This window comes from Sander lucioperca, chromosome 9 (genome assembly GCF_008315115.2).
Source record: "Sander lucioperca isolate FBNREF2018 chromosome 9, SLUC_FBN_1.2, whole genome shotgun sequence".
Classification (NCBI taxonomy): Eukaryota; Metazoa; Chordata; class Actinopteri; order Perciformes; family Percidae; genus Sander; species Sander lucioperca.
The window spans coordinates 6,070,009-6,084,648 of NC_050181.1; the positions used below are offsets into that span (position 1 = coordinate 6,070,009).

The following is a 14,640-nucleotide window of genomic DNA, read 5'->3' on the forward strand; positions in this document are numbered from 1 at the left end:
ATGATGTGGCAGATGTGCTACATCCCAAGTGACGCTAAGTAGAAGCTTGTGGATCCCAGTTGTGTAACCGCCCGGGCATTCAGTGTTAAATACATAATGAGTATTTTTTGCGTGGTTGTCAAGCCACCGAAGTGGCACATGGGACTTTTGGCCAGATAGAGCTGAGAATAACTGTAAGTGAGGCTCTGGCTGATATCGCCTGTCCATGTCTCTACACCTCATTGTCATTGTTATCTGACTGTGTAGTACAGGGGTTAACAACCAAGTCTGCATCATTTGGTCTGAAAGAAGACAAAAACATGGTGGCTGCTTGTCTTCCTGGAAGTGTTTTGGACATGTTTTGCGTGACTTTGTTTTGCGTTGTAAAAACTGCACTGAACATGACCCTACTTGTTGTGCAAACAATACTCCTTGCCATGTCTCATTTATGCCAGCTTTACACAAAATAAAAGTGCTCAGGATAGCTCTCATGTTCCATTTTGGTGTCCAGGATACCTTTTAAACTCACCGATACCTCCCTGGTAGATACCTGAATTTCTCCACCCTCTTCCTACGTTTTTCCTTTTCTTCTTTTGCCTCCCTTTTCTCTTGTGTCCTCTTTTTGAACTCTAGCCAGTTGAATAATTACCAGAGGCTTGCGTGCGGGTTGTTTACCCTTCATTGTGTGATCTCAACAGATTGTTTTCTATGCAACAGCACTGAGTAGCCAACCTGCAAGGACCTGCCCAGACGTCATTAAAGACCACACAGTCAGCCGACGCTCCCTTGTCCACGTTCACCCAACTGGTTTTTAGAACAATCCCTCTTTTTCTCACACATCTTTCCATTCCCGTACCCCGACAACAAGTGGGGAAAAAAGAAGATAACATGAGCAGACATGCTCACTGTTAGATCAACCTTGCAGTAGGCGTTCCAGCTGGCTGAGAAGAGTTCATGACTCATCCCAGACTCATGCAAATCCCACAAACGCACACCTGTAATTGATGATGAATAACAGGAGGAAAAAAAAATCCCTTGGCACATCCTGTAGTGTTTCTCTCAAGAATTTGCCTCATGTGTTGTGAAATCAGTTCCATATCCACCCTTTCACCTGCATTGAATGCACAGTAAGCCTGCCAGGAGGAAAAGAAAAATCCACATTTTCCAGGGCTCTCAATAATATGGCACAACCTCACCTTAGGCTTCAATCATAAATCTAAGCGGACTGGTTGGATTGCAGATTGTGTCAAAATCACTATAACCTCTCCCCTTGTCTTTGTCTCTTTGTTTCTAGTTCCTTCTCTCCTCTTCACCCTCTCTCAGGGTTAGCTGAAACACTGGGAGGAGAGCTAGGAGAGCATGCCTGTGCGTGGGCAGTTTAAGCGCCTCTTTTCTTTTCAAGCAGGAGCCCACACAGTGCCCTCATTTCCCTGCTAAATTTAAACCAGAGACCATGTTACAGTGTGATGTTATCGACCCTTTTCCAACCATGCTTCTATTGGGAAAGTGTCCTGAACCTGAGTGGGCAACCACACACCACATAGCCTGCTCCATCACTATGCGCTCACAGCCACCTCTAGGCTCATGTGTTTCACATAGCCGTCTATAAAAGTTGAGTTTGAAGCCATTAGCCACTGTCTGTGTTTCTATACATGTTCTGTACAAGTTTGCCTTTCTGCACAAGTTTGCCTTTATTCAGCACTACTTTTCCAGGTTCATTTTGTTCGACCACTAAAGCGTTTTTGTGGTGTGTGTGTGTGTGTGTGTGTGTGTGTGTGTGCGCGTTTGTGAGTCGGGGCGAGTAAGGCCATGCCTCACTGCGTCTACGGCCATCACTGCCTCAGATTGGAGTTGAATGTGAATCCGAGAAAAAAGAGAAAAGAAGCACCTCAGCCCGTTTCACTCCATCAATCATGACAGCTCCTTCTCTTCCACATCACTCGTTCCCCCCTCGTTCCCATTTTTATAGCCACACATCTCAGCCCATGTCATCACATTTGCATTCACCCGCCTGCAAATTATACCGCTCCGTTTCCACAAACGACGCTTATCAGCAATGATGTGTTTTCAGCTTGCGTTGGCATTCGAAATATAAATGGGGGATAATTTATAATTCTCCCATGGATTTAAGCAGAAAGCAAATACAGTTGCGTTAGAAAGGGATTAAGCCCAAGATGAGATACTGTAGGAACTCTTGCAAACCTTAATGTGGTTGCTGCTCTTTTGACATACTGAGTGGAATCAACAATAAACAAATTAAGCAATTAGCCACGTTGCAAACTGTTATTGATGGAGTTAAGTAGCAGCTGTTATTAAATGGTACTCTTTAGTGCTGCTACATCGGGGGAGCATGATGCAGCAGTTTTTGAATGCGTGAAGTGTATCAACCAGTCGCACAAAGACCTAGCTTATGCTTCAGTTAGCTGGTTGTTGATGAAGACCCATTCACAGGGAGGAGGGCAGAGAAGTTGGGTCTTTTGTCTTTTCATATGCCAAAAGTCAATGGAGGATGATGAACACATCTCTCCTGTGCACAATAAATCAGTAGTGTGTAAGGCTCACTCCCTTTGTGAAAATCTGGAGAGGCAAGAAGGGAAAGATGGGCAAGCAGGAAGGCAGGCATCTTTTGTGTTTAGCGCATTGTGTCTACTGTATAAACTTCATGTTGTTCTTCTTAAAGGACTAGTTCACCTAAATTACAAAAAGACATTTTCTCAATTACGTTTCATGGTATTTGGATCGTATCAATAAGATTTGATTTGATTTGCTTAATGTATCTGTCTCAAGGGCTGAAATATTAGATTAATTGCAATTTTGCTTGCCAAAATCGCGAGTGAGATTTAAATTTATAAAATAATTCCTGGCCTGTATTGGTGGTCTACATTAAACAAAGCTCAGGCATAATCACAAGCTTATTTCTACAAGAAGAAAATCTGATAAATTGATGCAGTTGTTTGTTGTAGCTTGTTGTTCAGCGCCCAGGCTCCTTTTTAAACTTTCATCTTCAGAAAATTCAACTTACATGTAAACTTAGCAAACAACATTACTCAGTAATTTTCAGAAATAATCATATCAAAAAGAAGCGTTCTATTTCATGATAACAGCTGCATAATCGTACACTTATGGTAATAATGACAAACAGCCAAGTCTCACCTTACAATGTTTTGATATTGGACTGACTATCCATATATAACTATCTGCATGGATTGATACCATATTTTTTTGTAAGTTAGGTGCTTTATGGTGACTTCTTCTCCTTCCCTAATCCCTGCATGCCAGTCTCCTCCATCTCTCCCAGTGTCCCCCACTCCACCAGCAGCTCTTGTAGTTACGCACCCTAATGTTTAAATGTAATTGCTTTCCGCCACCACCCTCACCCACCGTTCTTCTTCAGGCCCCCTTTCTTCTGTGTTTTCCATTTTGTCCCACATCATTGTCACAAGTGTCATCTCTCCTGCCTCTTGTCAGCCAGGCCACCCATCGGTGAACTCTTCTGCAGTAGCTGAACTGGAGCGAGTTGCTGGTAAACACCAGCAGTTGCGTTCTGCATCGATGGGGTTTGATGTCACAGGGCTAGCATAGCAGCACTGGTAATAGGATTTCACGCTCGTCACCGACGGAGCCCCGCGGCACGAAATGGGCTTTCACTTCCCCTGGGAATCACTTGGCCAAGCACAACGAGAAAGGAGAACATTTTGAAAACATATTGAAATATAATGAATAAAAGGCCCTCCCTCCATTTCTGCAAAGAGGAAAGAGGAAATGCTTCAGAGAGTCTGCATATTTAATGCTTTATGTCTACAGTGAGATAGTTATCATACTGAATAGAGGTGTTCTGTGATTAAGGAAGAGAGAGGTTTTTATTGGATTTATTTGGAAACAAGGCAGTGCATCATAAGCAATAATACATTTCACAACCATTGCTCAACTTGGCTACACAGTTTGTTTTATGCCACTCAACTTCCTTCTTTTTTTTACTCCTTCACTTTCAGCACACTCTCTCCCTCTGTGTTTTTTTTCCTACTGCATGACTCTGTTGACACCTACATTGCATCTGTCTTTGAGTGAAAAAAAGACTAGTGCTTTTTTTCCTGTTTGTTGTCTCTGACTCATTTCTCTCCCCATCCTGTGTCCTGTGTCTTCTCTTCCATCAGTGGAATATTGAGGAGTCCACCGAGCATGTGAGTAACCCTCATGTGTGCTGCTGGGTTGTCTTGCAGGGCAGGCTCTTCTCCCCTCTGCAATTTGGGGTTGCTGTGTGTGCTTGCCTGTTTGGATTATGAGTTGTATGTTTGTTTATTTCTGTGTAAGCCATGCTTGTAATCCACTTGGTGTGAATCCTCATGAAAGATCATAACCACAGGAAGAGGTATGTGTCCTGATGATTCCTGGGTTTTATATTAATGTGTGTGTGTGTGTGTGTGTGTGTGTGTGTGTGCGTGCGTGCGTGCGCGCGTGCACGTGCGTGCATGCGTGTTCTCTAGAACTACTACAACCACAAAGCATGAGGATTTTTTCAACTGATGATTGCATACAAGTCTAATATTTCAACATTTTACCACAAGACAAACTTGTAGGCTGGGCATTCACGCAAATCTGAGGCACTTACTGCAGCGAGTATGCAGCCTTTTTCCCCATCATTGAGTGTACAGTGCAGTCAAAGACTATGTGTCACTATCCCAGTGTGATGCTGACATTAATCAGGCTCGCCTAACCTGCTGTCTCCCCTACTGTTCAAATGACATGTCTATCTGAGGGGAGGAGCTGTGTGTTTTATCAACTCCACACATCTCCAAGATTGCCACCAGCCTTTCATGTTCTTTTCATTTGCGTGGATGGCAGCTCACTGTACCATGGCTGTCACGCAGCCCTTTGTTATGGCTTATTACCTCCTAGACGTCATATTGCACTAGCATAAATGCAGAGCCACTTAATGTTCCTAGTCAGAAATTCAATAGAAACCTGCCAGAATAAAAAATACTGCATTCAAACAGGGGCAAGGTTGTCCAAAAAAAGGTTTATTGTCTTCATTCATTCAATTAATTTGATACATTTTAGGTACTAGTTTCCTCTCTCACAGAACTGATTAATTAATCTAGTGACCACCTGCAAAGGTTGATGGACGCTGGTTTTTTTTGGTCATCTGTTTATATAGCAACAATGGATGCTTTCTTTCTTCACAAAAGAGCAAGCGGGATGTGCGCAGATCATTTCATTTAACAGCCAGTTAAACAGAAATCTGTTTGCACACCACACATGGCCAGATTTCTTCAGGGACACCCACAAGGCATGAGTCAGACTTGCCTCCTCTCCCTCTCCTCTTAATGTGTTGATTAACACCTGACAGACACAGAGCTAGATGCTGTCAGAAGAAGACAGCTATTCACACATCTTTATTATTTATTTAGCAGTCATGTTTAGGCAACAGTAGTCTGTGTCTAGTGACTAGCAAGAGACAGATGTCAACAGCAAAAACATTAGCATTTCTTGTTGACCCATGGCATGTTCACAGGGAGTAGAATTTTGAACCAATTTTTTCAGATAATTATGGCATTTTTAAGGCAAATCAACACAAATAGAAACTCAAATGTTCAGTTGAATTGAATTGAAATGAATTGAACTCAAATGTTGCGCTTTAGCAAAAAAATGTCTGAAGCCTATGTATTTGTTTTAACATTGCTGCCCATTTTCTACAGTAGTGAGGATATTGGTGTAGGGAGGCTTGTAGAGAAGAATCCATTTCTATAACTAGTCGACTTGATAATCTCTGTAATGCCCTTTGGTGCTGCTCTAAGCATTTGCTCTATACTTTGAAGCCTTGCTTTTTCTATTTCTGCTGAGTTTCAAAAGTGTTACTAGACCCGATTTGACCTTGCCAGAATAGGGGAAAGAAGATCTCTGCGGCTGCCACTGCTGAGACTGTTAAAGCCATTTTGTATGATTAAAGTAATGAGACGTCCTCCATAAAGTTAAAACGGTTTTATGATACAGTAATTTAGCATTTTCTCCCCTGTCTCTCTTAAAGGCTAGTATGGGAAAACCAAATGTCCCTTAAGAGAGGGCAGTAAAAAAGCATTGTCAAACAGAGCTGGCCTATACACTATTAAATGTTATTCTATGGTTAGGAAATTAAAACTTCATTAGTTAGAGAAACAGCATTATGGCAAAGTCGTATAATATTCCAAGATTATTAGAAGTTTGCGAGGAGTTCCGGCAGGAGGGCTTGTAGCCATTGGCGTATTCGTCCTTTCAGTGGCCCCAGTCAGACACAGAAAACTCCAGCATGTGTGCTCAAGCCGCAGGCATTAGTTTGTTCTTGGTATTGAGTGTGCGCTCATGTCTGCGTGTATCATTATGTGCGTGAACATTTATGGTTTGTACGGACATGCATGCATATTTAGTGTGTTTAATTCCAGCGTGTGTGGGTGTGTTTTTATTCAGACTGATGCAGTCTGGTGAGGTGAGTGCCAGCACTGCAGCAGGTTACCAATAACGGTGTGTTACCTCAGTTGTTTGTTGTTGTTCTGCTCACTGTTTGTTCCTGACTGTTAAGTTACTGATTTGTTCAACCACCATAGTGTGTCTGTGTTTTTGAGACTGTTTAACCCAATTTGCATGGGAATTCAGAGGAAAGAAATACCAAGAATCAAACTTAATTATTTATTTAAAAAAAAGAAAAAAAGTATAACATCTGTCTGATTTTATTTTTCATCTTTAAGATTTATGAAGAGTTTTTTTACAGTATGTCCCACAGTCAGAAGTGTACAATTTGTGGGCTTTTATAGACTGCAGTGTAGTGATGATCCTAAACTCCTCTGGGTATAATCTCATGTTTATCCATGCAGCAGGGATGAACACTGATACACTGGTGACGTTCTTGTTCATTTGGTTGGTTTGTTGGTTAATGGGTTTGACTAAGAAAAGTTCCAGGTCCTGGTTGGGTGCCTTTAAAACCTTTCTCTGTTAAATGCTTCAAATGTTTTGTTTCCTATTATAGGGAAATTGATCAGGAAACTACAAGTGGATGGAGAAGGGGGTTTAATCTCATTTGGTTTCTCTTGGTGCTGTGTGTTTTGTGAGGGCATTCGGAGCTTGTGTGAGGGGGGTTTTGTTTTGGGTTTGTTTGTTTTTTGCCATTAGGGCGGTCCCGCTCAGACTCACTGATTCCTTATAATCTCTGACCTCGTGGTTTGTCCATTTTGCAGGAGGCCATCATTGGTGGACTGCACTCTGAAACCACTTACTCTGTCACTGTAGCAGCGTACACCACGAAGGGAGACGGAGCTCGTAGCAAAGCTAAAGTCATCACCACGACTGGAGCAGGTCAGAGTTGGTTTTATCAGGGTTATCATGTAAGACATAGAATATGTGTTTACAGTGAATACTGTGGTATTATTTTTAAGGCTTGAAACTGATAACATCTGTACTCTTGTAATATGATTATAAGACTGTGTGCATGACCGGAATGTCATGTTAGTTTTAGTGGGATGCTACATGTATGTTAGCTTCAACACCCTGACTAGTGGTTACCATGACTCACTGGTGTTGAAGTTATATGAGAAAGGCATGTAACCTTCATATCTTCATACGTAGTGTATTAGTGAGCTTTTGAGGTGCTGGTTGGCTGATTTTGTTGTCTTTTAATAGAGCCGTACTAGCTGTTTCCAGTCTAAGTACTAAGCTAAGCTAACCAGCTACTGGCTGTAGCATTATTTTTAACAGACACATATGAAAATGGTAGAAATCTGCTCATCAATTATTTGCCAGAAACCAAAAAAGCATATTTTCCAAAATTATGAACAATTCAAATTTAATCTGAGGGTTGGATAGTTCCTGCATATTTTGAGGAATTACAACACAACTTATTCTTTCTTTCTTTTTTCAGTGCCAGGCAAGCCCACCATGATGATCAGCACCACCATGGGCAACACAGCACTGATCCAGTGGCAGCCGCCTAAGGAAATGGTGGGGGAGCTGATGGGCTACCAGCTGCAGTACAAGCGCACTGATGAGGAAACCTACACATCACGCGAGCTGAGAAAGACTGACGACCATTACACTGTCACTGGGCTGCACAGAGGCGCCACCTATGTCTTCCGCCTCAGCGCCCGTAACCGTGCAGGCATCGGCGAGGCCTACGTAAAGGAGATCAGCACCCCTGAAGACGTACCCTCAGGTTTCCCGTTCAACCTTCAAGTCACAGGGCTGACCCAGTCCAGCACCCAGCTGACCTGGGAGCCCCCACTACAAGCCGAAAGGAACGGGAAGATCGTATACTACATGGTTGTGTACAGGGACATCAACAGTCAGCAGAACAGCACCAACCGCACGGCCGACACGCATATGACTATCCAGGGCCTTAATCCTGACACCACCTATGACATCCGGGTGCAGGCGTTCACCAGTAAGGGCGGGGGACCCCTCAGCCCCAGCATTCAGAGCAGGACCATGTCCAATGGTAGGACACATGGCTGACATTAATACATAAAAATGCCAGAGGTGTTTGATTTGAAAACAAACACTCAGGGTTTAATACATGCACACATAATCATTACACACTCACAGACATCTACACACGCAACCTTGCCCACAACATATATTTCGAACGTTATAGCTGGCTCTTTTTCTGTCTTTATCAGTGCCATGTCTTTCTCATCTACCATTCAGTGAAGTACAGCACTGTGTGTATTGATTTATAGAGTACTAATCTCATTACACGCTACAGTCACATTACCATGCCTCCTCATCCTCCCTCCCATTAGACACAAATCTGAAGCATACTGAGCATGTACCTCCTCATGCATTTTATAATCTTATAAATGTATGATTTCTTATTTATAACCAGTTGTGTTAGATGCCTATTTTAAGACACATGTTGCCACTCCCACTGCCATATACATATCTTGGTAATCACAGAGATCTCTGCCTGTTGTGTATGTCTCGTTGTGGCTTAGGGAGATGAAGGCTATTTTTATGTGATCTATAACCAAGCGTGAATGAGATTGTTGATGTTCTTGGTACCCCCCTGTGGCTTGTCAAGTTTGGTCATAAGGTATCGCCATGGAATATGTTTTCATTGTTTACTAAGGGGGTTACTTGCTGTACTGTACAGTAGTGTGAAATGTTATTACAAGCAGAACTTACATTTTGTGGTGTACAAAATGTCTTACTAAGACATTAATCAAAGAATGTTCCCACCCTAGATTTTCCCACCCTGAACTTTGGTGTCAAAGCTGTCATGAAAACATCTGTCCTCCTCACCTGGGATTTGCCACCAAACTACAAATCCCAAGTGCCTTTCAAGGTGAGTGCCAAGATTTCTGCAATCCTGAAAAGAATCCTCATCCATTTATGCAAGGACAGACTCAAGAAATGTCACCATGAACACAATTTACATAGACATAGACTTTACCTTAATGATAACTTTTCAGTGGTTTTATAAACTATAATACTTTGTTTTATATCATTGTATTCACACATTTTTAACTGCCAAAATACAATAGAAAAATGATTTAAAAAAATGTCATTGAAAAGCTATTTCTGTCATTGTTACTACAATACAATGTATAACTTGCACTACTGTACATATAACTTGCACTACTGTACATATATTTGTAACATAATTGTATTTCAGCACCACACTATCAGCTGTTAACACTTTCACCAAGGCGTGATGCAGTGACTTTCCCCGTTTGCACTGAAAAATCTAAAAAGCTAGATTCATGCTCATTTATGAGGTGTAATAATCTGTCAAAATGATATTATATCAATTCCCACCCCATGGTAATGGAGCAAAGACAACTTGAAGTGTAAAAAAACTATTGGATATGCACCAATGGGCAAATGTGACACTGAAGCACATGAGATGAGGTGTCAGATGAGATGGACGCCTCCCTCAGGACCATGCTGCTTTTTTCCATGTGTGTGTCTGTGTGTGTGGGAGGGACTAAGAGGAGAGAGTATTGCATTTGTCTGGAGGATATACATTTTGTGCATGTATGTTAACTTAAACCATAACTCCCTTGTGTGCTCACAGATTTTGTACAACCAGCAAAGTGTGGAAGTGCAGGGAAACCTGAAGAGGAAGCTGATCGCGCAGCTGCAGCCAGACACAGAGTACTCTTTTGTGCTGACAAGCAGGGGCAACATTGCTGGGGGTCTGCAGCAGCAAGTGTCCATCCGCACTGCCCCTGACCTGATCAAGACTAAGCCCAGCACACATCAGGCTCAGGGTGGCAAAATGACCATCAACCTGCCTAAGGTCCAGACCACCACACGTGTCAGGTCAGTACTGAGACACATTGGACCGAACGCACAGGCTAGCTCTGACTCTGGGCATAAATCCACCAATAAATGATGATTGTTGATAGGCAGTAGACTCAATTAATTGTTTTTTTAAATTAGCATAAGGGATAATGTAGCTTCACTTGTGTTTGATTATTCAATTGTATAAACACTACAAAAGAACAAGACAAGAAATAAACAAAGAAATTTGTACTTGAAATATTTACCGGCCAAAAAACATTATCATTCAGAAGCTAATTCAACTGCAACTCTCAACAACCTTTCTTATAGCAACAGCAGCACAAGTGGCACACTTGTTTCTGATCAATACTAAACCTGTTTTTAAACTTAAAACTTCAACTTTTAATCTCAGCCTACGTTATGACACAGTGGCTAATGATTATCGAGGCTTTCAACAGCAGTACAAGCTGTATTATCTTTTGACTCAAATTGTTAAGAGCAGAATTGTGCCTGACCCCAACAAGTAAAGCCTTTCCTTCAGACACACAGTTACAGACACATCTGAGTGGTGGAGTGCACAAGGTTGATTGGTAAAAAGATTACAGGGCTGGCCAAGCTCCAGCTCAGATTGACAGGCAAAGAGCGCACGTGACTGGGAGGTGTGTGTGTGCGTGTGTGTGTGTGTGGGTGTGTGGGTGAGAGGGGGGGGTTGAGGAGTCTTGTTATACATGTCTTCTCCCATTCCCAGACTTGACTGACTGTTGAATCACAGAGTCTATGCCTGCAGAGAAGGGGAAAGGAGCAGCTGCTTTCACTGTCAGCAGCAGCTGATTTTACAAGTGGTTGAATGCCGCAGTGGGGGAAAAACTTTGAGCTGAGAGAAGACAGACTGGGAAAGAACACAAGAGACACAGCAAGAGAGAGAGCCAGCACATAATAATAAATGCAGGCACTGATGTTTGGACATTGTGTACTCACAAGCACCTTCCTTCATTCATTACCTGACTTCTTAGTTTGACCCTAAACTCCTAAATGTCTTTCTTCTTCTTCTATTTTTGGTCTTTATAATGATAGCAGTAAAAGACACACACAAGTAGTCACATAGCTGGTCCTATTAACCTAAGGAGTCCTATGGGGCTCTCTATTAGCTGAAGGCTCCTCTCTCTGGGATAGTGTTTGTTCCATTCTACATGGCAGATGTTCTTAGTGATTAGCCATTAATTGGAGAATGCAGTGCCAATCTGCTGGTGTTCGACCTTGGTTGGACCCGCTTGTGTACTACTCAAGTTTTGAATTCAGCCCAGCAAGCCTCACAGTGAAAGTATGTCTTACTGAATGTTTTGACTGTGCTATTAATGCGCTTGGCCCACTTTGATCTCAGCGTGTATGTGCTTTAGTCAGTCTGTCTTAACACAGGCTTTATTTTTCTTGGCAGGTGGTACTACATTGTGGTGGTGCCGGTGTCCCAGTCAACGCGGCGGTGGAAGAATCCAGACGAGATGGACCTGGACGAGGTGAGTGCCAGGCGATGGCTGATATGCTAATGTGCCAGGTCATGGGTCACCAATAGCATCTCCTGTTCCAACTGGGTAGGAAGTCACTGGTTGTAGCTAATTAACTCTACCCTTCTGGGCTCAGGGAGGGGGGGGTGGAAGGGCAGAGAGATTTTAAACAATGACTCATTCGGGCAGGTGGGGGATGTCCTGATTGGCTGCCAGGTCTGCAGATAGTACCCATCTGCTGAGTCCAACAGTTTGAGTGCACAGAGAATAATCTTCGTATCATAATAATAATAATAATAATCAATCGTATATAGCTGTTGATGTAGTGGCAGTTTTCAAAACAGTAATTACACATTACTTCATTTTTCTGTATAGTCTTTATAGTCAGGGTTTGGCAATTCCAAATAAAGTTTTACATAAGGTATTTAAATTAGGATAAAGATTTATGACTGCTTTATTATTCTTTTGAATAAAGGTCTTCTGCACTCACAAGAGAATTGAAGCTAAATGACATGCCTAAATATTAATTGCATAATGTTTAAGTAAACTGAGAGGCTCGTTGGTTTGGATCGCTATTGTTCAAGCTCCCTGAAGAAATAGCAGAAGAGACCAAGAGAGAGATGGGACTCCCTGAGTCATTAAACATTGAGCAGGCCATTGTCTCCTCCCTCCGACATAATGATTTAATAAAGCTACATCTGGAGCCGCACATGAGACATCGCTGACAGAAAACAAAATGCTGCTGAAAACACAATGCCGCAGTGCTGTATGCTCCTCCTCATTTATTAAGCAGGCTGGCAGTCATGCTGAGATTGTGTGCTGGAGCAAGCACTAATTGCTCACTTCGTAACTTGGCTGCATTGTTTGCAAAGTTATATCACTGAGCAAAGGCCATTTAAGCTGTGTGAAATCATTAACTCTTATTTGGAGGCATAGTTAGAACCAGACTTGGACATGTGTGAATGCAAAAGGTTTGTTGTTTTGAGATTTGAGAGAAGTTGGTGGAAGTTGTTTAATGCACATAAATTAGAAAGAAATATTCAACTAAATAAATTAGATTTCACACACAACCCACAAATTTTCTTGCCCAAAGTCCCATTGATTGTTGTGAAGATTGAGCCTTTGACCTCAATGTGTATGATGCAGTAAATTAAGTCTCTACTAATGGCAAATGTATTATTACATTTTTGTTTTCTCCCTGAAAGGAGATCAGAGGTCAGGGTTCTACTCACTTTAACTCTTTGTTGCCAAACTTGAACTAAACCTTTGCTCTCTTATGTTTTCTACAGCTGCTGAAATCAAGTGAAGGCCCTTCCCTGAGGCGCCGACGTCACCTGGATTCCTCCAAGCCTCACATTGCTGCCAAGTTGGCTTCACTGCCGACCACCTTCACTGTGGGTGATGAGAAGAGGTACAACGGCTTCTACAACAAGCCCCTGACCAGTCCGCAGGAGTATCTCTGCTTTGTCCTGGCCGTGCTTCGATACGAAGGGACAGACAGCGCTGCTAATTATGTAAGAGACACACACGCACAGATTAATTAAAATTTCCATTTACTAATTAAGGACTGACAATCATTTTCGACAGCATAACCCATAGTAGTGTTTTTTTGAATTTCTGAGTAAAGGCCATTCCTGGATTTTTTTAGATTAAAACTGAGTTTACCTGAGCCTATTCTGTTTTTTTGTACATGTATCACCTTTTCTTTTTTCAGACAAACAAGATAAGTTTATCACCCATCCTCAGACTCTAACCATGCTGCCCCTCAAGCGTTTCCATAATGGTATCGGCAAGCGAAATTGATGTTGTTTTTACTGCCACTTACCCTTTAATACGGCTGCCTCTAAAAGTCATTGCAGCTTGTCCTGATAACTCCCTTATCAGTCGACAATGACATCAGAGATCCAGCTATGCCATTTCAGTAGCCAGCAGGACCCCATGCAGATCTCTTTACAATGTTTATACAAGACTCTTGGCTTTTTAAGTGGAGACCCTATGCACTCGTCAAACAGCAATAACACAGAGGCCCATCTCTCAATGGGATGGTTTGGAGTAAACTCCACTGCAGGAAAAACTAGAGTCTGCGATTGCTCTGGGCTCCCCCACTACCCGGGACATGCATATTCAGTAGCTGGGCCCTGGGCAACCACAGAGGGAGAAGAGAGCAAGTGCTCCATGTCCAAAACCAAATCCTAGACTTTTCACCTATTTCTTTCTCTTCTCGCTCCCCTCTCAGCTCTTTTTCTTTCACACACTCTCTGCTTCTCTGTGTCTCTCTCCCTCTCCTCATCTTTCTCGACCATGAAGAGAGCAGAGGAGATTGATTAGTGTGGCTGGAGTTAAGAGAGAGACAAGGGCCTGGTCACAGGGCCTTGGGAGTCTGTAAAGCAGGCCTGATTCCCTTGAAATGCTGCTTTAAATATGTAACTAATGACACGCCCCCCCCCCCCCCCACACACACACACACACACACACACACACACACACACACACACACACACACACACACAGACACACACACACACACACACACACACCCCGCAGAAATCCCCCACTTCCTTCGCTCAGCGAAGGGGAGGGAGGTGCAAAGGAGGCTATAGTGGGCAGCCATGATACACTTGACTTCAAAGGAGATGCTTAAATCGCTGCACAACACTCGGGTGCACCTGCCAGACACACCAGGTTGGCTCAGTGGCGCTCAAGATGTCTTTTTCCTTGTACTCCCCCTCCTTAAACTGTGAAGCACCCTCCCCCCTTTAAACTAAATTGCTTGGATTAATCATGCTTCACTCACAAGGTGAGTCAATCAGTGTGCTTACCTTCACTTCGGTAACCTGGTTATTGACGCCTTCCTGCAGTAATCTTATTTCTTAAACTTCATGCAAATCAGACAACTGATATCCTTAACTGGGGT

At 42.7% G+C, this 14,640-nt stretch overlaps 1 protein-coding gene across 28 annotated transcripts in view; it reads left to right on the forward strand.

Annotated features, from left to right (window-relative positions):
- The window catches only part of LOC116045884 (receptor-type tyrosine-protein phosphatase F), a 181,351-nt gene that overhangs the window by 119,537 nt on the left and 47,174 nt on the right, over positions 1 to 14,640 (forward strand). For 20 of the 28 annotated variants that reach the window (XM_036005658.1, XM_036005666.1, XM_036005660.1 and 17 more), the window contains 7 exons: positions 4,134 to 4,160; positions 7,185 to 7,302; positions 7,865 to 8,437; positions 9,183 to 9,283; positions 10,016 to 10,263; positions 11,660 to 11,738; positions 13,016 to 13,240. In XM_036005658.1, the coding sequence (XP_035861551.1) occupies positions 4,134 to 4,160; positions 7,185 to 7,302; positions 7,865 to 8,437; positions 9,183 to 9,283; positions 10,016 to 10,263; positions 11,660 to 11,738; positions 13,016 to 13,240 (1,371 nt within the window). The remainder of the gene's footprint in view (positions 1 to 4,133; positions 4,161 to 7,184; positions 7,303 to 7,864; positions 8,438 to 9,182; positions 9,284 to 10,015; positions 10,264 to 11,659; positions 11,739 to 13,015; positions 13,241 to 14,640) is intronic. The other 8 variants (XM_036005664.1, XM_036005676.1, XM_036005673.1 and 5 more) reach the window with 1 other exon arrangement.